The 26137-nt window shown below is 36.8% G+C and overlaps 1 protein-coding gene across 2 annotated transcripts in view; it reads left to right on the top strand.

Annotated features, from left to right (window-relative positions):
- Window positions 1–1700: 1700 nt before the first annotated feature.
- Window positions 1701–26137, top strand: part of Ubr3 (Ubr3 ubiquitin ligase) — a 542232-nt gene continuing 517795 nt past the window's right edge. For both annotated transcript variants that reach the window (XM_090394146.1, XM_090394147.1), the window contains exon 1: window positions 1701–1911. In XM_090394146.1, coding sequence (XP_090250272.1) covers window positions 1701–1911 — 211 coding nt within the window. The remainder of the gene's footprint in view (window positions 1912–26137) is intronic.

Below are 26137 nucleotides of genomic sequence, written 5' to 3' on the forward strand. Positions count from 1 at the left end.
CCACAAGGATCTGTTCTCGGACCACTGCTGTTTAATTTGTTCATAAATGATATAGGAAAGGATCTGAGAGGAACAGTTCATTTGTTTGCGGATGATGCGAAGTTGGGTAGGGCAATAGTGAATGCAGATGACGTCAAAATTTTGCAGGATGATTTGGATAGATTAGAGGTCTGGGCTAAGGAGAATGGATGTCAATTTAATGTGGCAAAATGTAAGGTTATGCATTTTGGGGTGAAAAGATTGGCGGCAGTTTACTGCATCGGTGGAACCGTGCTCCAGGAAATTGATGAGGCACGAGATTTAGGAGTGTTGGTGGATAAGGAATTGAAATTTAGGGGACACATTGCAAAAGTGGCCAAATCAGCTCATCAAATCACTTGGTTGCTGAAGAATACGTTGACAAGCAGAGACAAGCAGGTTATTGTTCCTCTGTATCGAGCCTTGATAAGACCTCATCTCAACTACTGTGCTCAGATTTGGTCACCTAGGTTTCTTCTTGATGGGGAGGATGTGGAGAGGATCCAGAGGCGAGTGACCAAGATGATAGCAGGTCTGTGGAATGAACCGTATGAGAACAGGTTGAGGATTTGTGGGTTGCAAAAATTGGTTGATAGGCGGAGGAGGGGAGATATGATTGAGACATTCAAATTACTGAAGGGTTTCTATAAAATTAATTCAGAAGATATTTTTGAGAACAGGGCTGGTTGCGGGAGGACTAGGGGACATCCATGGAAACTGGGCAAAAGTGTGGTTAGTAAAGGTGTTAGAGCTGGGTTCTTTACTTTTAGAGTAGTGAATGAGTGGAATACGCTCCCTGAGTCTGTGGTGGATGCTGTGACAGTGAATGAGTTTAAGGCGAGGTATGATAGATACTGTATGAATGCCGAATAGTTGTGATGAAAATGATTTGGGGCCTCCCTCGATGAGTCTAATGACTCCCTGGAGTTGCCCGTTATAATAATAATAATAATAATAATAATAATAATAATAATAATAATAATAATAATAATAATAATAATAATAATAATAATAATGATAAGACAATATAGTTGCTCCAGATAACGGGATTCACCAAATGAGCTAGCTGTTGCTCATTGTTAAAGAGCCTTTAGAAGCATCTTGATATTTTATTTCTCCGACGAAGGGGATAATATAAAGTATTTGGTGAGAGATGAATTTCATTGCCCTGTGTGGGATCACTTTCCCCGTTTATTGGAGGCTTGAAGTGTCTTGAAAACCTTCCTTGTTAGGTCTCTAGAACAGGGTTTCCGGTCTATGTAAAAATAAATTAAAAATACAAATATATATATATATATATATATATATATATATATAATTGATAAAATAGAAAAAATCCTTATCCCATACTCAGGACAAAATGTACTATAGGCTTGCATATAACCTTTCGTGTGTGGAAGCAACATAAAAAAAAATGCTGAACAGTTTAATGGAATAAACTTAATTGTTAATGTTCAGCTGCATATGTTATATGTTCAGTTTCAAGAATCATACAAGTATTAATATATATATGATTCATATACTGAGAGATTCATGCATAACTAATACATATCACCATGTATATGTAATCAAACACCATCATATCTAAATCTATCTGTCTATCTATCTATTAATATATATATATATATATATATATATATAGAGGGCGCAGATGGTTGCCTCGCTTCAGTTTCAGGAGAAAAATGGCAGCAGAGGTGTTAATCAAAAAGGGTAAAAGAGGGACTGCTGCTTATCTTCAAGCTGAATGTGCCCGTTCTCCCAATCCAAAAATTTTAAATGAATTGCTGGATACAATTTTAGATCCAAGTAAACCAATAGATGATTGGGATACAATCGACTGGTGTCGGTGGTTGATGGCTGCAGGTAAAACTCCAGATGAATATTCCCAAACAGGTAAGCCAATATTTATATATAGAGCAAAATTCAGAATCCTATCTACATAACAAGGCCAAATATATACACAGACGTGTTATTTATTTATGGTCATTTTGAGAAGAGTTTAGTTTCACAGTGTAATTAGGTATTTACTCCGGAAGAGCTGTGGTCTTATCTGCAAATGACAGTTTGCTTCCAGAGCGAAACCTTTTTGCCTTTTAAAAATACAACTCTAGTTTAATCAAATATTTTAACTAGAATAGAGAAAAGAAACTTTCTATACAACTGATTGGATTTCTTAAACAGTTGCGAATTTCTTTCAGAAAAAAAAATCCTTATGACTTGTAGGCAGATGCAGTTTTGTTTTCGTATTGGTATCAGAAAAGTTAGTTTTATTTTCTGATTGCATTTTAAAATCAGAGGATTAAAAAGTACATGCCTTTGAATAAGATTTTTGTGATATTTCATCTTCATAATTCAGATTGTGTTTTCTAGCGTAGCATGTTTACTTATCCTTTCGGGATTTTGATAAGATGATCACCTTAGTATAGACACTTGAACACTTACATTCGTGTGTCTTCATTATCATCAAATTCCTGATATGTGTCTATATGGAGAGGGTATAATATTATGATAGTACTAAATGACAGGATTATATTATTACTAACTTCCTAATGAAAATTTACATCAAATTAATCTGTTACCTGTCAGGACTCTGTAGAGTCTTGTCAGATCTTATGTTTTTTGGTTTAATGTACTTTTAACTGCATCAGTCCCTGGTGTCTTTTTTTCCCACTGATCTTTCCACCAAAAAAAACACTTTAAGATTTACATGCATATGCCTTCATCATCATCAAATTCCTGATATGTATCCTATAGTACGGTGTTGTCTTTTTCCTGCCATCTTGGCATCAGATACCTGTTTTGTTAACCTTTCTTTTCCCATTCTGTTTAAGTAGTAGCCACGCTACCTCAGGCTAGCTTTTCCCATATGTTCTAGAATACTCACAATGGCCTGTTTGTTCTTAATATCTTTATTTTTAATATGATTCCATCATTGCCATCTGTTCTAATTTTTTGAGACTCTTTCATATCTTTGGTCTCTCGTCTTTGAACAGGCAGCTGTTTTATTTCTAATCTAGTGCCTCCTTTCAGATTTATAATTAAGAATTTGTTTGAGCACTGTTTTGTACATAGTTTGGTGTCTGTCTTCACTAATTTCTTTTCTTTCTTTTTTTTAATATTTTTATTCCTTATAAATTTATTCAATTGGCTTCTCACTATAGGTTTCCCATGCAGTTGATGGGAAACTATAGAAAATAATCAGTGTTCTTGCTTGTTTTGTATGGTATTTTTATTGCTTTTATTGCTGATTTTCTTACCCAGTTTGTTATGGGAGTTATTCAGTTTAGTTAAAGAATCCTGCAGATTTGTATTGGATTTATCTAAAAATATGACATCATATAAAAAAAGAGCTGAGATTAACATTTCCAATTTTGATATGATATGTAATGCCATTTCTATTCATAACATGATTCATATAGATGAAGAATAACAGTGGATATAATGTGCATCCTTGATTCACCTCAGATTTAACATCTGGATGGGAGTTACATTTTTTTATGTGACTCTCATCATTTGTAGATGAGAGTCACATATAGCACATTAGTACTATGTAAATATATGTAAATATAGCACATATGTAAATATATAGCACATTAGTACTATGGATGAGCTAAGGATATATTTTAAATTTATTTTATATGTATATTTTTTTACCTAATCTGAAAACATTGCTCTATAGACCAAACAAGGAAGTTTATCGAGCCGCTTCAGGTCTCCATAGTAAGCAGGGCAGTTCACAAACACAAAAAAGATATTCACAAACATCCATGTCCACAGCAGAATTTTAACCTTCAACCTTTTAGTTGGAGAGTGGACATGCTAACCACTTGAAGAAACCTCAGCCATTCAGGCCAGAAAATTTATACATTTTAATCTGCATTTCACCTCTGATACATCATGAATTTTATTCTGTTTTTAAATATATATATATATATATATATTTTTTTTTTCTTTTAGTGTGAAAGTAATTTTTATTTATTTTGCTCAAAACTAAATTGTGATCACCTCCTATTTCAAATCTCCTGTGCCCTGAAAAAGTGTTAACACATCACTATCAGTGAGATTTTTCTGTTTCTTGTTGGTATTATGAATGATTATATCAACTAGTCCATATTCTGAATAGAAATCCAATGGATCTTACCATTCTTGTTATCCTTACCCATTCCTCCAAAGTTTCCAGAACGTTTATGAAAATCAGCAGGAACAATGAAAACATCAATAGCATACTGCATAGGAAATCTGTAGAACAAGTAATCAGCTCTTTAGGTACAATTTTTAGTGAAGGTGGAAAATTAAATGGAAACAATAGAATAAATTCATTAGAAACAGAATTAGGTTTGCTAATTCGTTTGGAATGAAGCTTCTAATGATATTAGAAGAACTTTCATAGTTGAGTAGGTTTTCTCATAGCACTTTGTTGGAAAGACCTGGATTTTAATTCCATCTAGGATGCAAAGAAACATTATTAGGACCTTTTAATTTGCAGTTGAATAAGCTGGTCTCATATGGAAGTGACTGGATTTTTCCTTCCTGAACCTTGGGATTTTCATCCCGTAACTAGGCAAATCAGCCAGAAGAAAGAACACATTCAATTTAGACACATGCACACAGAAAATAATAATTTCATCCTAAAATTATGATTAAAAAAAAAAAAGAACTTGACCAGGTTTTGGACTTTAATAGGCTGTATCTTGGATTATTATTAATGGCATCAAAAATGAACATGCAGTGGGAATAGTGAGTGGAGTAACATGCAGTAGTATGCTTGTGGGCACAGGGTGCATGCTTTGAACAACATTGTAATCATGGAAAGTTGATGAGTGCAATTAACAGAATGGTAAAATTACAACACAGTAATTTGATATTTAAGAAATTACATTTATCTAAAAGTTCAGATTCTTGTCTCTTTGTTTTCCCTTATGTTACCTTCTATGCTTCAATTTCTGTGCTTTCTGTATATTTTCCTTGTTTTTCAGATCATGTGGTCTTCCTTTACAGTGTTTGTAAATAATACTAATTAATGAGGATATTAAAACTAAGTTCAAAACGTGTACTCTGTTGTATTTTAGAACATAAATTTGAAAGTAAAACTTGGTATGGATTCTTTGAAGTATATTTCAAAATATGAGCTTGCTGAAGTATTAGGTACTGAAAAAAAATAAAATAAAAAAAATAAGGTCTGCACGATTAGGCCTAGTGGTTATGCGCTTCACAACCGTATGCCTGGGGAGGAGCTTAGGATCTTTCTCAGACATAGCCAAGTTAGCCGGTCTTGGGTATGGACTGCAGGTTTTTCATCCTGCAAGCAGGCAAACCAGCCTTGAGAACTCAACACTTCTACAGATATAGGATATACTGGGAGACATAGGCTGACTACCTTATCCTTGTGTATGGCTGCAGTTAAATGAATAGAAACCCTTGACACAAAAGAGGGAAGAAGAAGAATAAACTAAAATAAATTAATTAAAAAAAAAAATACTAATTTTAAAGTGTTTATAATATTTCGAGAGACATGGAAAAGTGAGCACTTTTCCATGTCTCTCCTTGAAGGAACCTGACAGTAATTGACCATCATGCTGGCATTCCATTTCCCTAGTATTATTGTACCATTACTATGTGATATTCTTGTGGAACCATGAGCCATTCACCTTGCTCATCACTCACTACATCAGGGTTTTTCTAATTCTATTTTAGTGAGAATCTTTTTGAATTCTGCAACTTCTAACACTTCCCTAATTGAAGTCCAACATATATATTTGTTGGTATATTGAAAATTTTCTGCTTAAGTCCTGGGGATCCATTTTCTCCAGTGCTTTAACAAAGTTTTTTAGAAACACTGCTTTCTTGATATAAAGTATACATCAGTTTTTTATAGTAATTCCATCCCTGAAAGGTTGTTCAACCTATACTACTTAGTATGTGTGTTGAGGCTTAAGTGCTGTGAAGAATTCATGTTAGAGGTTTAATGGAATATTAACAGCACTGAGAAAGGATTTAAACTAATTTTAATATTAAAACTCTGACCAATAGGGCCCACAATCTTTGTTCCAGTAAAACTTCCCTTTCAACCGAACTCAAACACATACACAACACCTTCCTTTCCAATGGCTATAATGACTATAGAATTAAAAAAATAATCAAGTCCTTCCCCGTCCATTTCTTCAGAAGGACTTCAGAAATGCCATCACCATTCCTTACATCTGTGGTACTATAGAAAAAATAGCCAGATCATTAAAAAAGTACAACCTCAATACAGCTTTTAGGCCCCACCATAAACTTGCTACCCTTATCCGCTCCACTAAAGACCAGCTCCCTCCTCTATCAGTTCCTGGTGTATATAGAGTACCTTGTTCCTGTAAACTTGCCTACTTCAGACAAACAGGCAGGTCAGCATCCATCCGGTTAGAAGAACACAGTTCTTACATCTGCAAACACGATTATGGTCAATCTGGTCTTGCAGACCATGTTTTGGATATATCCCACAGGATCTCCTGGAAAAAACTACTGTGCTCCATCATAGTAAATTCAAAAAAGAAAGACTATTCTTTGAATCTGCATCTGCACTCAGGAATAAACCTAATTTAAACAAATACAGTTGCATTAAACTTCCCAAAATTTGGGAAACTTTAATTATCAGAGATCCCTCTTTACATCCCAGGCCACCTGCAAATGTCCATAGAGGGTGCACCACCTAAATAGGACTTTAGTTTCACTTTGTATTGTATTTGTGTGTGTGTTGTTACAAAAAGTTTTTGTAATCCCTGAAGATGTCTCTGTGATGGAGACAAAATATTGGAAGTATTAAAATTAGTTTTAATCCTTTCTCTGTGCTGTTAATATTCCATTAAACCTCTAACATGAATGGACATGATATGGGTAGGAATGGGGAATAGAAATAAGAAGCTTCTTAACATTGGATTGTATTTTGTAGGTACTGCTTTTTATTAATATCTGACTCACAATGCAAGGTCACAGGACCTGTAGCACATCAGTGTCATGTATGGACAAGAGAATAAGAAGAATGAAGGGATCTCTGTTGATGGGATTTTTGAATGGCTGATTGTTATAGTCTTTGGGGAAGATAGGCAAAGTGAGAGAGGCTATTCCAAAGAAAAGAAGTAAATAGAATGAAAGAGGAGAAAGAAGCTGATTCAATAAGTTTAGAGTGTAAATGGGTGTTGATCAGCAGCTGCTCATGTGTTTATTGTTTAGAAACCAGAATAAATATAGCATCAGTTCAGCAGAGCAGTTTCCATGAAAATACCTGTAGTGAAAAAAACAATTCATGGGCAAATGACATCAAAATACAATAAAAATATAGACAATAAAAATGAGACAGGTAGTGTACATATACAAATAACAGGTGAAAAAGTCACTAAATTTTAAGTCTGGTTCAGCTAGCCATTCAAGAGCTGAAGGATCTACCTCAAAAAAGTTTCTCAGGTCACCAGGGTAGGCTCTTATGCTGCAGTCCTCCACATTGTGCTGGATGGGTTGGTTTAAGGCCGCCAGTGACATTGGGGTGTAGGTGATCTTCCCCACTTGTATAAACTGTCTGCGCAGATACCATGTCCTGTGCGTATCCTATTTAAGCTTTTCCATAGACGACGTGGAAGTTCAATCCCTTTCGGATTTTGGTTGGGAGGGATATACTTGTTTAAGTCTGGCTGCAATTTTTCATTCCAAGTTTCTAGTCATTTTGAATTAACGTTGAAATCGCTATTTACTAGTTCTTCAGCCAGTATTAGTGGAGGCCTTCAGAATTTAAGGCAATTTATACTTATATGTGGGAGATCTTCATGTATTGGTAACAGGGGGTTGCTGTTTATTTTTTTGTACTTTTTTACAAGAGCATCTTGTCTGTGCAGGTTTGGTGGTGCAATGTTGCTCAAAGTTGGAAGCCACTAGAGGGGAGTGGATTTGTCACAGCCTGTTATTGTCTTCATTGCTGCATTTATTTGTGTGTTGTCTATTTTCTTGATAATGAGGACTGTTTAGCCATACTGGTGAACAATATTCTGCTGCAGAATAGACTAGGCCCAACGTAGAGCATTGTAGTGTAGTAGCAGAAAAACCCCATGTAGAACCACACAGTTTTTGTATGATGTTTTTATGGGTTCTAATCTTTAAAGAGGTATTCTCCACATGTCTTTTGAAAGATAGTGTTCTATCCATGGTAACACCCAGATATTTAGGGAAATCTTGGTGCTGCAGTGTTATGTTGTTAATTTTAACCTGAAGTTTCCTGTTTGCCAGTTTGGTGTTCAGGTGAAAAGAACTAACTTTGGACTTATTGAGGTTTGGTGTTGGTCTCCATTTATGAAAGTATTTCCCAATGGTTCTAAGGTCATTTTTGAGAATATTTTCAGTTACTTCAATGTTCTTATGTTGGGTGGCCAAAAACCATGTTTGGATTCCAGAGCAAAGTCAAGGTTACTTTTCTTCCCATTTCTTTCAGCATGATTTTTTTTGTGACTCACCCATCAAAATTCTAAAGTAAATCATTAGAACTTTGGATGGAATAAGGACTTTGTCGTCATCATCAGTTTCTTGATATGTACTTTCAAGGGATGTCAGGCTACCATGGCAACACTACATGATTAAGTTTACATTACTATTATTAATCTCCTATCCACAATTTTCCTCTAAATTAGTCTATTATTTGTCAATAAGGACTTTGTTTGTAATTTTATTTTATTTTTTCACATTCACAAACATTCATATTCACAGTGAAGAGTGGGTATGCTAATCACTTTGCTAACCAGGCCAACAATTCAGTGAGAATAATGTTTTCAGAATAACAGACATCACATTTCCTCTTCTCAAATTTAAAATGATCCTTCTGAAGACTGGCTACTAGATGGTACACTGGATTGAAACTAATGTAACAGTTCAGGATGTTTCCAGATTGGTAGTGAATAATATTGCTGCCACCATTCTGCTAGGTATGCTGAGGAGGGAGTGCAGTTAGTTGTGTGTGTGAGGAATTGGGTGAAATTCTTCATGTCCCTACTAACTTGAACTCAACTTAAAACAACAATCATGAGGAGCTAAGCAAGGAGAAAGATTATATACAGATAAAGACAAACCTCTTAAAGCCTTACAGATTCATGTATTACATGAATTATTGATGTATTACATGAAACATTATTACATGAAACATTCATGTATTACCGAGTATTACAAATACTCGGTCTTAATTCCACCCTCAATGATGCTCACATCTCCAGTCTTTAAAACCACATATGTTTTCTAATGAAAAGTCAAATGTTAGCTTCTTTAAGCACCTAAATTTCTTCCCAGTTACACTATCTCTTTCATCTCAGAGGTGTTGTTTGTGTATATGTTCATTCCAGTATATCATGTTAGAGAATTTCCAACTTAGAATCTCCTCTTTTTGATCATCTTTGGCTAAAAAACTCTCGACCCAATTCTGTTCTGTCAGGCAATAGAGACAACAAATTCATCTGTCTCTATGACCCTCTTAATTTTGATTTTTTTCTTTAATGATGCCCCCCCCCCCCTCCACATGAAAGGTCACAGAACTTATAACACAACAATGCCATGTAAAATTCTTAATGAACTTAATTATCTTAATGATTCTAAAAATCTCATTGATATCACCCATTTTGATCTTTGACTTCCTTTCTGTAAATGTTGATTTTCTCCATTCTATTTTACTAATAGAAAGTTCATCTTCCTTCAATATTTGAATGATCACAACTCCAACTGGCTTGTCTTTTCCAACTGCAAGGATCTGTAGAGATGAAACATCTGCTATCACCAATGATCTTACAAAACTTGTTTGTATACTCAGCAGAACACTAGATAACCTTCTAGGCACCTTAAGTGACAATCTGGTGTTCCCCAAGGAGCAACATTCCCATAGTCACATTCATCCACCCATTATCTGATATAAGAACGAGATTGATGATCTTCTTAATTTCTATGCCTAATTTTGCTGGTTGGTTCATTGCACATGCTTGGATCAGAATTCTGATCCAGGCACTTGAAATGAGCATATCAGTGAAGTAATTGTTATTGATATAAAAATATTTACTTCCCAATCCACTTATTCCTTATCTAAGCCTTAGTTCTCCAAGAAGTATGCAAAGGCTGTACAGTAGCAGATGAAGAACCAGGCATACTGCAAAAGGATTTCACCAAAATCTCCATTTTCCTTTGTTGTTTTACACCAAAGCCTGGAATAGCAACAGGCAGGCTATTAGCACATACAAAACTGATTTTGAAAGAGATAAACACTTGCTTCTTTCCGTGTGTTAAGGCTTAAGTGCTGTGAGGTCATCATGTTGAAGGCTTAATGGAATGTATACATCACTTAGAAAGAATTAAAACTGATTTTAATACTTCCAATATTTCGTCTCGGTCACTGAGACATCTTCAGGGATTACAAAAAAACTAATGTAATATACACACAAATACAACACAACACAATACACAAGCTAAACATGTGGGTGACTCTAAAGTCCTATCTAGGTGGTGTGCCCTTTATGGGCGATTGTAGGTTGCCTAGAATGTAAGGTGTGATCTCTGATGATTAAGGTTTTCCCAAATTTTTGGAAGTTTAATGCAGCCATATTTATTTAGATTTGATTGATTTCTGAGTGCTGCTGCAGATTCTAAAAATAGTCTTTCTTTTTTTGAATTTACTGTGGTAGAGCATGGTGGTTTTTTTCCAGGAGATCCTGTGGGTGTATCCAAAGCATGGTCTGCCAGGCCAGACTGACCATAATCATAGTTGCAGATGTATGATTTGCATATGTCATAGTTGCAGATGTATGATTTGTGTTCTTCTAGGTGGATAGTTGCTGATCTACCAGTCTCTCCAAAGTATGCCAGCATGCAGGAACAAGGTACTTTATAAACTCCTGGCATTGAGAGAGAGAGGGAGCTGATCTTTGGTAGAACGGATAAGGGTAGCAAGTTTGCAGTGGTAGAACGGATAAGGGTAGCAAGTTTGCAGTGGGGCTTAAATGCCGTGTGGAGGTTGTAACTTGAACTTGCTTCTTCTCTAAATGACAGTAATGCATTCTGGTCTCTTGACAAAGCTATTAGTCAAAACACTTTTAGACCATTAAAGAGAAAAACTGATATAAGCAGAGATCAAGGGTGTGGCACCCTTGATCATGACCATCTTTGTTTAGCACGATATAGAACACAGTGATGCACCACCATTGGGGTGGATATTCAGACTGCAAATGCAGACCCCCCCCCCCCCCCCCCCCCAAAGTTATATACTGTGTATATAACTCTCCAAACAAACAAATGGTTGCTGAAAACAGACAAGTAAAATTCTTGATATAAACCAAGCAGTGCAAGTAGCAGGAGACCTGAACACCAAACATATAGCCTGGAGCTGCAGAACTATGAACTGGAACAGTAGAACCCTCAACAACTTTGCTGCTGCCAGGACATCATTATTTTCAGACCTCCAGAACCCATATATTACAGTGTGGCAGGACTTCCTGATGTCCTTGATATACTGATACAACAACATATTATGCATCGATAACAAAAAAAATGCAGTGGATGACTTCAGCTCTTATTACAATCCAGATTTACTCCAACTAGGATCACAATACGAAAATATCTCTGATATGCTCCCAACTCTCAGTTAGACAAACCTAACAACCACTGAGTGAATCCACCGTGAATCCACTAACTCAAAGGAAAAAATTCAATGACTTAATTTCGAGCTTGGAAAAGCAGATAAATAATTGCATTAGCAGCTGCCACTGCAGATGCACAAGCTCTGGCCAACTTCTGGAAGAGATTAAAAATCTCATCTGCAACAAGAATAGAGCCAGGCACCAGTACCACTGAATGCTGGCCCCAAAACATAGACAAGTGCTCAATAAGGCTAAGAACCAAGTTTGATTATGTACTTAAAACTATTGAAATCAACAATGGGAAATAGAACTTCAGTCCTTAAAAACAGAATACCAGATACTCCGGAAAATGACCAATGCTCTACTTACAGATCATAAACTCCTTCCACTAATCTGCACTGAATATGGTCTAGTTTATCACTATGCACACAAAGTTTGAAGTTTTTCCAACAGCTTAGAACAGCATAGGTCCAATCGCTCCATCATGCCAGAATGCTTACCAGTTACCTTGGTATCTTCCTGGATCTGGCTTCCACTGATGAAGCCACAAAGGTCAAAGCCAGTATGGATAATGATCCTTCCCATAATGTATAACAATATATGCATCCAAAAGGAAGTATATTATGGAATACTAAGACAATTCATATGAATTCATCAGTCGTGCAGATACTTCATGTGCAAACTTTGATTGCTTGCACTCAAATAAAGGATTAAACAAAATTGTAATTTCCTGTTAATTATATTAAGGTTGTTACAGACCTGGTGGATCGATTGCTAGTGATGAAGAAATGCATCACCAAATAGAAAAGATGAACATGAAAAGAGTAATCATCATGGGAGACTTTAATTATCCAAATATTGATGGGTAGCATCAGAATCTCATGAGAAGAATGAAAATGTATTTATTGAGCTATTGCAGGACAACTTCCTCGAGCAGCACATGACAGAAGGAATTAGAGATCAAAAAGTGTTAGATTTGATTATAGTGTCAGAGAGTGTTTCAATTAAAGACGTAATTATTCTGCCTTTAGTTAGTGACAGTGATCATGCAGTACTCACTTGGGAAGTGACTAAGTTTATGAATGTTCTATTCGGAGAAGGTTACATGCTGAACTGCAAAGCAGGACAATTATGACCTGAGTTCAGTGGAATGGGATCCACTGCTGGATGGAAAGAATATCGACAATGTATGGGAGGCATTTAAACAATACTTAAGTGATGCGATAACAGTGTCCCAAGAGTTCGAAGAATAAATAGGACAGGAGTCTAATCAATGTGTAATCTTATTAAGCAAGAGACTCATAAGAAAAGGATGATGTGGAAGGAATACTGTGTGCATAAGGATGATGTTCGTTATGAAAATTATAGCTGCAGGCTAGAATAGTCACAACTATTGTACAGAAAGCAAAGTCTGAGTATGAAAAGAAACTGGCTCTGCATGCTGAAGACAACCCACAAGAATTCTGTCGATATGCTGCAAGTAAAAGAAAGAATAAATATGAAAGAATAACTCTTCTAAATGCAGATGGCGTGAGGGTTACAGATGCAGAAAAGGTTGTTCAACTAATGAGTGTCCATTTTGTTAAAAGCTATCAGTCTGGTGTACATGACATTGAGCTCACTGCTGTCTCTTCACTGGATGAAGAAACTCAAGTGTATGAGGATGAGGTATTAGCTCTATTGCACAATCTGAATGAGAATTCAGTAATATGGACGGATTTGATATCAGCATGTGTGCTAAAAGAGTGTTCAGCTGAACTGGCATTCCTTTGAACAGGCTATTTAATATGAGTTCTCAGAACAGGGAAGATTCCGCTGGAATTGAAATAATGTCTCATAATTCCATTGCACAAGGGTGGTGCAAAGGCCGATGTGTCCAACTGTCGACCAATTAGTATCTCAGGAGATACTAATTGGTCGACTAATTGGGGATACTAATTGAAGATTTTGGAAAAATTGGTTAGGACTCACATTCAGAAATGGGTTGACAGTGAATCTCTACTTTACAATGAGCAACATGGGTTTACTAAGGGAAGGTCATGTTTTAGCAACTTGCTCACATTCTTTAACAATGCTATCATTGAACTAGACAAGGGGAATGGATACATCATGATACTTTTGGATTTTGCTATGGCTAGGCTTTTGTCAGAATACAGCATGGTTGACTTTTGCATAAATTGGAGAATATGGGTTTGGATTATAAAATATTATGGTGGATAAGCGGATGGCTGACTGACAGATATCAAAAAGTGGTATACAGCGGATGTGAGTGCAAGGCTTAAGGTAACTTGTGGTGTTCCACAAGGATCAGTGCTTGATCCACTGTTATTCAATCAGCACATTAATGATATTGGGAAGGATTTGACAAGCAGCATACAGCTATTTGCTGATGATGCAAAGATAGGTAGGGTAATCAGGAATGCTGCTGATAGCAGTACTTGCAGATTGATTTCAATTGGCTGGAATTGTGGGCATTGGAAAATGGATGTCAGTTCAGTGTCAGTAAATACAAAGTCATTCACTTCAGCATCATTAGATATCCAATGTCGTATTATATTGGTGGGATTATGCTAGAAGAAACTGATGAGGCTAGGGATTTTGGAGTATGAATCTGAATCTTGGAGTAGATATGAAGTTGAAGTTCAGGGACCATGTAGCAAGGATTGGAAATAGAACTCAAAAGATAATTGTAATGCTGAAAGGAACGTTCACAAGTAAAGATAAGGATGTCATTTTGCCACTTTACAAGGCCTCGATAAGACCTCACTTGGATTATTTTGCGCAGGACTGGTCTCCTGGTTTCCATTGTGATTTTGATATATTGGAGAAAGTGCAAAGGACAGTGTTGAAAATGATATCAGGATTGCGGAATACTGATTATGAAGACAGATAGAGAATTTGTAGACTGCAAACACTAGCAAACAGGAGAAAGAGGGGTGATATGATTGAGACACAAACTTCTGAAAGGATCATACAGGATTTCAATCGATGGAATTTTTCAATTTATGGAGGGTGGGGAAAGGACAAGAGGGCATCCTTGGAAACTGAGAATAAATGCTGCTAAGAAGAGGGTAAAGGCTGGATTTTTCATATCATAGGGTGGTGCATGATTGGAATGGATTTCCATTGGATGTTGTGAGTACAAGCAGTGTGAACGAATTCAAGAATAAGCATGATAGCTGGTGCATGTAGTATATAGCCTCTCTCAATGAGTCCCTGACTCCCTGGAGGTCTCTCTTAATAATAGTAGTAATAATAATAATTTACACTGTTCACCTGACCGACATGCTGGTGTAAGGTAATGTGCCAAATTTTGCTTAGCAATCCTTCAATATTAGTAATCAGTAATGATTATTATGTAGTAACTAAAATCATTATTACGAAATTGCTAATTATAATTAATAATTTTAGTTGCTCCCTTAACTGCCTTTCAGAAAAGATACTGTGTGTGTGTTAAAAGTATAAAAGACATTGCAAACATGAATAACTGTGAACCCTTATTTAGGATTCCTCTTTTAAATGAAGTAAATTGCAAAACAAATATAGTCGCAACTTGAACTAGATTTCCTTCAAATCATGTCTGCAATGATACACTATTTTTGCTACCAAAGAAATTTTTCATTGTATTCTTTTACTGAATTTCACATGAAAGAAGTAAATTGTTTCATTTTCTGAATTGGAACAATAGGATTTTCCTATCAACAGGAAGTTGAATTGAAAATTTACCTTCATGAATTCATCTATAAAGAACATACATGAAGGATGCCTTTGGATTGATTTTTTTTATCTTCTGCTTTTCTGTTAGCAAAATAATTCTGATACAGGTTGCATTCATTGATCTTCTTCACTGTTATATTGTTTAGGTATCGTTCAATGTAGAAGTATTTCACTTAGTGTTTTCATCAGCAAAATCAAAAACAGTGTTTGTTTTGCACTCAGTAAACATGGTTACATGAGCATATATTATATATTAAAATAACTTTCGTGGCTTTCACAGGTAACAAAAATTATATAGAATTTTATTCAAAAACTCCAATATATTTCATCTGACGTTATTAGGATATCATCGTGAGGGAGAGAGAGAGAGACTATTAACTTCATTCGAAACATGAATTACAATTATGAGTCAAAAATCATGCGTATATTAGCTTGTGTCTTGGTCATAGCTGAAGTATATGATGTTACACTATTAGAGTTCATAAGAACAATTGTAGAAAGTTGTATAGATAAAGCATAATTTAAAATAAGTATTAATTTAAAAAGACAGCTGGAATAGATGATATTCAACCAGAAATACTTACGTATGGAGGTATAAAAGTTTTTCAGTGGATACACTGCATAATTCAAAGAGCCTGGTCAGACGGTTGAATTTCCCAATGATTAGAGTAGAGCTCTCATGGTACCCATCTATGTAAAAAGGAATAAAACAATGTGAGAATTACAGAGCAATTTCTGTACTGTGTTCCAGGTAAGATTTATGCAAGCATGTTTGAATAGAGGTTGAGAAAGATGGTTGTAGAGAAATTTGGAGAAGAACAAGCTGAGTTCAAAAAATAAAATAAAATAGAGGTTCTCAAGATCAGATTTTCACTTTAAGACAGATAGTTGAGAAATCATGGCAATATGACAAGGTCTGTAATTAAGTTTTGTAGATCTGGAAAAAGCATACAACAAGTACCCAGAGAATACCTCTTCAAAACTGTATAATTATATGGGGTGAATGGAACATTATACAGGGCAATACATAGTCTATATTTAAGTTGTCAGTCAGCAATTAGAATTTAAGGAAATACAGAAAAATGGTGTAAAAATATGAGAGTAATTGTAAAAATATGTTAATACTAAGTTTTATATGTTTTAATTTCACTCCTTGTCAGGTTGTGCTTTATTTAAAAACTTATGCTATTTACAAAGTCTATTCTGTTCACGTTAATTCCTAATCTTCCTTACTTTCTTTGTTCGCTAAGCCCTCCTGTCTTAACGTTTTAATTCCCCCTCCCCTTTCTTACCCTTGCCCTGCTGGTTAAGCTGCCTGTTTCTTCAACTATCGCTGGCTAAACGATTGTGGTGTACTTATTCTCTCAGATCCTTCTTCTAGACAAATTTATTTTTTATTGACGACTGCGCCATTGTTAATAAAAAAATTCATATAGTCTAGAAAAATTCATATAGTCTAAGAATAATAAGAGTGCATAACAAAGGTAAGGTCCGAGCTAAAAATCCTCTTGACTATACAGCATGTCGGGGCTATTCTAAATCTACTTATGCACACACACAGGTACTAATTTTATTTGAGATAGTGCATTGATAAATGATTAGATCAATTGTTGTTTAAACAAAACATTTTATTCTAACTTAACTTGAAATTACAACACAGTGAAATGACTAACTCTCCTAACATGTCTAACATCAGCAAAATAATTACATCTTTGAAGTATATACACTTTACGTTCACTTAACATTTACACTCAAGTTAGCACTATGAAACATGCATTCCTTGCAATAGGTAAAGAACAACTATTCCCTCCAACATAACTGCTTTCAGGAGATATTTCTTTTACCAGCAATACATATGTCCTTGTTCTACCTTGTTATTATACAATACCTTACAAAACTATACCACTGACGTTCTGTAACACTTACATACAATTCTCACTTATCTAAGTTACAAGGAAAATAATAACAATATCATTTGTTTACTCACAATTCTTTCAGTAAGCTTACAGTCCTCTTTCATTAACTATACCTCAGTTGGGATATCTTGAATCCTTTCCATTATACAGGACATGTTCTTGACTCAGACACTTCTATGCTCTCTTATTCCACCATTGGCTAATTCATTGACCTGACATCGAGCCTTTTGTGGGAATTGCAGCCAGCTATCCGATGCAACGTATGTTATCGGTCACTCCTTGGAAGTCTCCCGGAACATTCTAGAGGAATAGCCAATGACGTAGCTCCAACAATGGGCGTAAAACCTCCGGTAGTAGTAAAAAGTCCAAATCTCCTTTCCTTTTTTTGTAGTCCATAGTAGTCCCCTTAAATAAGCTCCTTGCTCTTTGTTCTTAACCTTCGAATGTCCGTAATTATCCAGCGGCATGATGACGTCACTCTGGTCTTCTCGCCTTAGGCGATCAGTTTGTTTGCAAGTTGTTGCGAATTTTTCTGGTACATTATTCTTATTGCTTACTTACAATGTTAATATCAGTTTCTTCAATTTTAAGTACAATATTTTAAACATGAATTATTTAACACAATGCAGTTAATTTATGTTCAGACAAAGGAATCTTACATTCATTTTTTCTACGTTATTTAGGCCTAAAAATCCTGTAAAATCGAGTTCGATAAATTAATTTATCGCACGAAATTTTAGTGCGATAAACTTTTTAGTGAAGATGGCAGATTAAATTTGGAAATAGACAGCAGAATAAGCCAAGCTGGTATGGTGGGTATCTAGCTGAATAAATTTATATGGAATAAGAGAGAAATTAGCCAGTGTTTAAACCAATTTTAAATTATGGAAAATGGTTTCATGGATCTGAGAGTTGAGTTAGAAATAAACACTTGATCAAAGACTAGAGACCATAGATATGGGAGTTCTAAGAAAAATTAGGGGAATGAACTGTAATGGCATCAATGGTAGAATCTTATTAAAAATGAAGATAATGAAAATATTAGAAAGGAACTTGACATTGTTAGCATTCAAGAATGTGTCAGCAGAGCTAATCTAAATTAGTATGGCTACTTAAATAGAATGGGTGAAGAAAGATAAGCAAAAAAGGTGTTTGATGCCAAGATTTCATGAGAGAGAGAGATCCAGAGGAAGACTAAGGTCTACCTACATTGTTTCAGTCAGAAGTGCCTTAGAAGCATGGAATGTCAGATACGACTGTATTGGAATGTTCACAAGTAATAGATTGATTTGGAAGAAAACTGTTGATAGAAGATTAATAATAATGTAAACTTAATCATGTAGTGCTGTCATTGTAACCTGAACATCTCTTGGGGGTACATATCAGGAAATTGATTATGTTTAAAAGCGCCGCCATAGTGCAATTGGAAGAACGACAGTACTTGTGCCCTTCGATTGGAAAATGAAGTTCGATTCTCGTCATGACAAGAAGAATCTTTATATGGTTTTTTTCAATTGAAGGTGAGTTAGCCAATCTCATACGGAGGGTAGCAGGTTTTCCCTCTGGAAACTCGGGTTTGTCATTCTGCATATGGACAAATTGGCCTTGAGTACACACCCACCTTACAGACAAAAAAATGCTAGTGGTGGTGGGCAGCGGATGGCATTGGTGTAGGTGAGGATGGTAGTGTCTGTTCACTGTAGTTGATGGATTGGGTGGTGGAGACAGAGAGTTGTAGATTAGGTACCCCTCCCTCGATGAGTTCTTGTGTAGAGGCTTAAGTGCTGTGAGGACATTATGTTGGAGGTTTAATGGATTTTTTACAACACTCAAAAAGAATTAAAATAGAATTTAATACTTCCTATATTTCGTCCTAGTCACTAGGACATCTACGGGGATTACAAAGACAATTAATGTAACATGCACACAAAAACTTACAATACTAAGCCCAACCACGTGGGTGACAATACAGTCCTATCTAGGTGGAGCGCCCTCTAAGGGCAGTTGTAGGTGGCCTGGAATGTAAGGTGGGACCTCTGGTGATGACTGTTTCCCAAATCTTCGGAAGCTTAATGCGACCGTATTTGTTAAGATTTGGTTGGTTTTTGAGAGCTGCTGCTGCTTCTAAGAAAAGTCTCTCTTTCTTGAATTTGCTGTGGTGGAGCATGGCGGTTTTCTTCCATGATACTCTGTGGGTGGTGTCCAAAACGTGGTCAGCCAAGCCTGAATGGCCATAGTTGTGTTTAACGATGTACGACTTGTGTTCCTCTAAGCGGATGGACGCTTTCTTGGGGGTAGGCAAAGACGGATGCTTCCATTCACTGCTTTGTTGTTTCATTGTAGGGTCATAGTGATACAACCAAGCTTCATCTGCTGTAATGATACATTTTAAGAAGTTATCACCTTCTTGTTCCAGTCTTTCTTTCCATTCTGTGCACACATCCACTCGATGCTGCATTTCCTCCAGTGTCAAGAGTTTGGGAATCCATCGGGTGCAAACATGTTTCAGTCCCAAATGTTCAGCCATGATTGAGTGAACACTTCCCACAGAAATATTCAGGACAATATGCAGTTGGCGTACTGTAATTCTGCGATCCTCCTTGATGATAATCTCTGCTGTGTTGATCATTGTCTCTGTGATGGACATTGAAGGTCTTCCCTCACATTCAAGATCTTCCACATTTTGCCTTCCTTCCTTAAAAGTTTTATGCCAGCGAAAAACACTTGCCCTCGACATTGCTTCATCGTGGAAAGCTTTGCGTATCATGTTAAAAGTGTCCGATGCCAATTTTTTGCAAATGCACACAAAATTTAATCACATAACGTTGTTCCAAGGACGCTTCCATTTCGACGACTGGTCGCGGCTCGTAGGCGCGGCGAAACAAGCTTGCGTTTAGTCAAGTGACACTCTAGCACATCAGCCCGTATATGCCATCTATCAACCTCTTTTGTTAATACAGACAGCAACATTTCTTTATACCACAGAAATTAATATTGTGATGAGTGGTTTCACGACAGTAAAATTAGTCTTATTACTTATTGAACAGCCCTCGTATATATATGTATTCTTGATCTTCTACTCGGTTGAAATGATACATTTTAAAGAATAAATTTTAAATTACTTTAAACTGAGATAAAATATTAAATTTTAATGATACAACTAGTTTCAGCCTTTTACAGTCTTCTTCAGGTATCCACTAAAGGTAGAACACAGTAATAAAAAATCGAAGTTACAAAAAACTGAGAATTACAGGCAAAAAATGCAATACATAATTGACTTCGTTTCTCATATCAAAAATATTTCGATCAGTGAAAATTATATCATAGCAAGTTTTGACATTATCTCATTATTTACTAACGTCCCTACTGAGGAGGTATTAACATTACTTAAGGGCAAATTGTCTAAAAAGATATTTGCTTTATTAAAGCATTGTATTCAATCTGGCTACTTCAGATATAGGGACTCCATTTACAAACAAAACCAAGGCCTAGCAATGGGCAACCCTTTATCCCCAGTTCTAGCAAACATTTTCCTGGAAGATTTTGAAACGAAAGCCATATCGTCCTTCTCATTTAAGCAGAAACTTTGGAGACGTTATGTTGATGACATTTTTATTATATGGAGTCACGGACACACACACACATCTCTCATGGATATTCTTCACCATCTTAACAACCAGCATCCTAATATAATATTCACTGCCGAACTAGAACGAAATAACTGCCTTCCTTTCCTGGATGTAATTCTTACACGATGCTCTGATAGATTTAAAATCTCTATGTACCGAAAACCAACTCATACTAACAGATATGGGTAGGTTTCACACTGAGATGATCATCGGCTTGTCGAGAGCTCCTGAAAAGATCAGTAGTATTTTATGTTATCATTGGCAATTTTACTAGAATTTTACGTAGTATGTTTGCTTTTCATTTCTTAGTGTGTCTGTGCAATTTTTGTGTGTTTTCTGTGTTATTTTAATTATTATTTTTAAGATAAGATAGTATCCATATGGCACCGATTAAAAAAAATGGTGGCCAGGTTGCCATGTTTGTTTAAGAGTTTTGATATCAAAGAGTTTATGCAATGTGCTGTCTGTGAGATGTATGCTTTGCGAAGAGCAGTTGGATTCTGGTTAGATGGTGATAGTGGAGTCAATACGTGCAGAAAGTGTAAGGAGAATGAGGATCTAAAGCATGTTTCGGGTGGCTAGAGTGATATCGTTAAAGAAAGTCAGAATATAGAAAATAGTGATGTGATAAGGAATTGCGAGGTAGTACCAGATAGGTGTGAGAGTGTCATTGAAAGTGTAAATGAAGGTAGAAATACAGAGCGAATGGATGATTTAAATGATAATGAAAATGGTGAGATAAATGCAAGTAGTGAAATCGCACGATTGAGCAGAGCGATACACAGAGCAAAGCAGCAACTGGAGCGTATGCAAAAATGTGTACCGAACGTACCGACTAATAAATGCCGAAAGTCTGATACGAAAAATAAGAGAATGTTCGTAAGCATAAATAAAATGAAGGAGCGAGTGCTGTACTGAGATTCTTTATTAAGAGGTGTGATAGTTGAGAGTTTGATGAAATCGTACCAATCGGGTGCAAACATAAAGGACATCAGCGAGTCTATTCGAGTGCAAAAACAGAGGGTGAAAGAAATGATAGTCGTGGCAGGAACAAATGATTTGAAAGAAGACAAAATGGAAATAATAGAGGATGTGAGGGAATTACTTGAGGTAGCAAAAGAGAAGAGTTAGAGAGTTAGGATGGTGAGTATTTTTCCACGGTATGACAGTGAAGTGTTTAGAAGGAGGGCCATAATTGCCAATGACTTTATGCGTGGGTTATGCATGGAGAGTGGTGTGGAATTTGTGGATGTGTGGAGTGAGTTCGATGGGCGAAAGGATTTATATAAGATGGATGGGTTACATTTGAATGGATTTGGTGTATGGAGGCTTGAAAAAGTGTTGACAAATGAAGTGGAAGTGGATGTACAGACTCAGGGAAACTAGATTTATTAAAGGGGGGGGGATATGCAGACTTTAGGCAGGCAGTTGAGTGTATGAATGAGTATAATATGCCCGAGCGAGTACGAAGGACAACAAATCAGAATGGGATAGTTAGTATAAGGCATCAAAGTAGGGATGGGACTAACGGACTTCTGCAATTCATGTACACTAATGCCAGGAGTATTAGGAACAAGAAGGAGGAGTTTTTGGCCTTGGTTGGCACTTCCAGGCCACAGATTGTTGGCATTAGTGAAACATGGCTGACAGAAGATGATAAAGCTAGTGGGATTGAAGGCGATGGGTATAGCGTGTTCAGGAGTGACAGGGAGAATAAAAGGGGGGGGGGAGTGTTATTGATGATAGCTGATGAGTTGCAGCCAAGGAGTATAGAAGTTCAACTGCAGGATAGAGAAAATAGCACATTTGAGGCTGTTTGATGTAAGATAGAAGCTAACAGAACAAAATATACATTTGGGTGCTGCTATAGACCAGGTGATGGAATAGATGGTGAGGATAGTATGCATAGGCAAATAGAAGAAATGAGTGGAAGGAGGGTAATTATTATGGGTAATTTCAATTATGGTAACATTGACTGGAAGGAGGAGAGGGCACATGGGAGGAGGGAATTGGATTTTATGTGGTTATTAAGGGCCAACTATCTGCGACAGCATGTAGTGGAAAATACGAGGGGGCAGAGAGTGCTTGACCTAGTAATCGCATCTGAGAATGTGGCTGTAACAAACATGACCATGTTACTACCAATTGGTGAGAGTGATCATGAGGTCATGACTTGGGAGGTGGCTAAAGGAGTGGAATTTACAAGTAAGACAGGGTACATGTGGAATTACCAGGCTGGTAAGTATGACAAGCTTAGGGGTGTGCTTGGCTCAGTGCCATGGCATGTAAAACTGCAAGGGCTGGATGTTGATAGTGCATGAGAGGTGGTTAAAAAAGTGTTTGCAGGAGACAATGGTTGACTGTATACCAAGAGTCCGAATAATAAATCAAGTAGGGGTTAAATGGATGAATAACACTATTAAGCTTGAGCTGCAAAAAAAGAAATAATTGTGGAGGGAATTTAAGGAGAAAGGTGACTAGCAGGTGCAGGAACAGTATAAAGCTTAGGCCAGAAATGTAACAAGTGTGGTAAGAAAAGCAGAAGCAGATTATGAAAGAAAATTGGCCATGCAGGCTAAACAGAATCCCAAACAGTTTTTTCAATATGTTGCAAGTAAAAGGAAAAATGTTCATGGCAGAATGATTTTAAAAAATGCTGAGGGTAGGGAGGTAACCGAATCAGTCGATATAGTGGAATTACTGAGTGAGCACTTTGCAAGAGTGTATCATCCAGGTAGTGACATTGCAGGAATGGAAGACCAACAGCTTATACTGGAATTGTGATGAATGAAGTAGAGGTAAATAGTCTATTACAGAACCTCACTGTCAATACATCTGTGGGATTGGATGGTATACCAGCTCGTGTCATATGTGAAGCGGCTAAAGAATTGTCAGTGCCCTTGACCATTTTGTTTAATTTGAGCCTCGGGTCTGGGTCAGTCCCAAGGGGGGTGGAAAGAGGGGGAAAACAGTTCTGCTGCATAAAGGTGGTTCCAAGGCTGCTTTTGAAAATTACTGGCCAATCAGCATAACAGGAATCATTATCAAGGTCTTGGAGAAAATAGTCAACAGGAAAATACAAGATTGGATAGATGAAAATGGGATACTGTACGGGGGACAGCATGGTTTTGTGAAAGGTAGGTCATGCCTCAGTAACTTGCTCGCATATTATAACACAGTGACGACTGAACTGGATAAGGGTAATGGGTTTACAGTGATTTTACTGGACCTTGCTAAGGCCTTTGACAGGATACCACATGGAATTCTAATCAGTAAAATGCAGCATATGGGGATGGATATAGGGTTGGTGAGATGGATAAGAGGGTGGTTGACGGAGAGATATCAGAGAGTGATTTATTCAGGAGTAGAGTCCACAAGACTGCTTGTGACTAGTGGTGTGCCACAAGGATCTGTTTTTGGACCACTGCTGTTTAATTTGTTCATTAATGATATAGGAAAGGATCTGAGAGGAACAGTTCATTTGTTTGTGGAGGATGCAATGTTGGGTAGGGCAATAGTGAATGCAGATGATGTCAAAATTTTGCAGGATGATTTGGATAGATTGGAGGTCTGGGCTAAGGAGAATGGATGTCAATTTAATGTGGCAAAATATAAGGTTATGCATTTTGGGGTGAAAAGATTAGCAGCAGTATACCACATTGGTGGACCTGTACTGATGAGGCTAGGGACTTGGGAGTGTTGGTGGATAATGAGATGAAGTTTAGGGGACACATTGCAAAAGTGGTTAAATCAGCTCATCAAATCACTTGGTTGCTGAAAAATACTTGACGAGCAGAGACAAGCAAGTTATTGTTTCTCTGTACCGAGCCTTAATAAGACCTCATCTCGACTACTGTGCCCAGATTTGGTCACCTAGGTTTCTTCTTGATGGGGAGGAGGTGGAGAGGATCCAGAGGCGAGTGACAAAGATGATAGCAGGTCTATGGAATGAACCTTATGAGAACAGGTTGAAGATTTGTGGGTTGCAGAAATTGGTTGATGGGTGGAAAAGGGATATGATTGAGACATTCAAATTGCTGAAGGGTTTCTATAGGATTAATTCAAAAGATATTTTTGAGAATAGGGCTGGTTGTGGGAGGACTAGGGGACATCCATGGAAGCTGGGCAAGAGTGTGGTTAGTAAGGGTGTTAGAGCTGGGTTCTTTACTTTTAGAGTGGTGAATGAGTGGAATGGGCTGCCAGTCTGTGGTGGCTGCTGTGACAGTGAACGAGTTTAAGGCGAGGTATGATAGATACAGTATGAATGTCGAATAGTTGTGATGAACATGATTTGGGGCCTCCCTCGATTAGTCTAAGGACTCCCTGGAGTTGCCCATAATAATAATGGATATCTGCACTGTCAATCTCATCACTTTCCACCACAAAAGCTCGGAACTATTTCTACCTTAGGACACAGAGCACGATCTCTTTTAATGAACCAGATGAACTCCAAAAAGAAATTGAACAACTTTCTTTTATCCTTAAACAAAATGGATATTCTGAAAAAACAATTAAGAAATTTCTTCTGGATCCTCCTAGGCGGCGTACTACGGAAACTACTGATTTTAAAGGTAGCATCTCAGTACCGTACATTAGTTCAGTCTCCAATAAATTGGCTAAAGTCCTTAAAAAATACAACATCAGGACGTTTTTCACTACACTCCCTAAAGTCTGTTCTCTTATAAGCCATCCGAAGCCTATTCATCATAATCTGAAATATCCAGGTGTTTACAAGTTATGTTGTGACTGTAATATTCCTTATTTTGGACAGACTAACAAATCTGTTGAACTGCGTATTGAGGAGCATAAGAGAGACATCTCCTATAAAAGATCACATGCATCTATGCTATCCAGTCATGTTCTTTTCTCTAATAACCCTCATGATGATCTACAGAGTCACTCAGTTTGCTGAGATAAATCCGAAAACATTTTTTTGCTGTAGCGATGAGTTCGAGAGGAAAATCGGGAGTCCAGAGAAATCCTTCTTAATCCTGAACATTTGAACAGCAATGTGAGTTATAACATCCATGATAGCCATACTGCAGTTGTTCAATACTGGTGCTCATGAGAACCTGCAAGCACGCATGCAACAAACAATAGCACGTTAGATAGAACGACTTGAAAAATACGTTTTTGTGTCAATTATGTATTGCATTTTTTGCTTGTAATTCTCAGTTTTTTGTAACTTCAATTTTTTACTACTGTGTTCTACCTTTAGTGGATACGT

This window comes from Typopeltis vanoorti, chromosome 6 (assembly GCF_054136105.1).
Source record: "Typopeltis vanoorti isolate ZY-2024b chromosome 6, IOZ_Tvanoo_1.0, whole genome shotgun sequence".
NCBI lineage: Eukaryota > Metazoa > Arthropoda > Arachnida > Uropygi > Thelyphonidae > Typopeltis > Typopeltis vanoorti.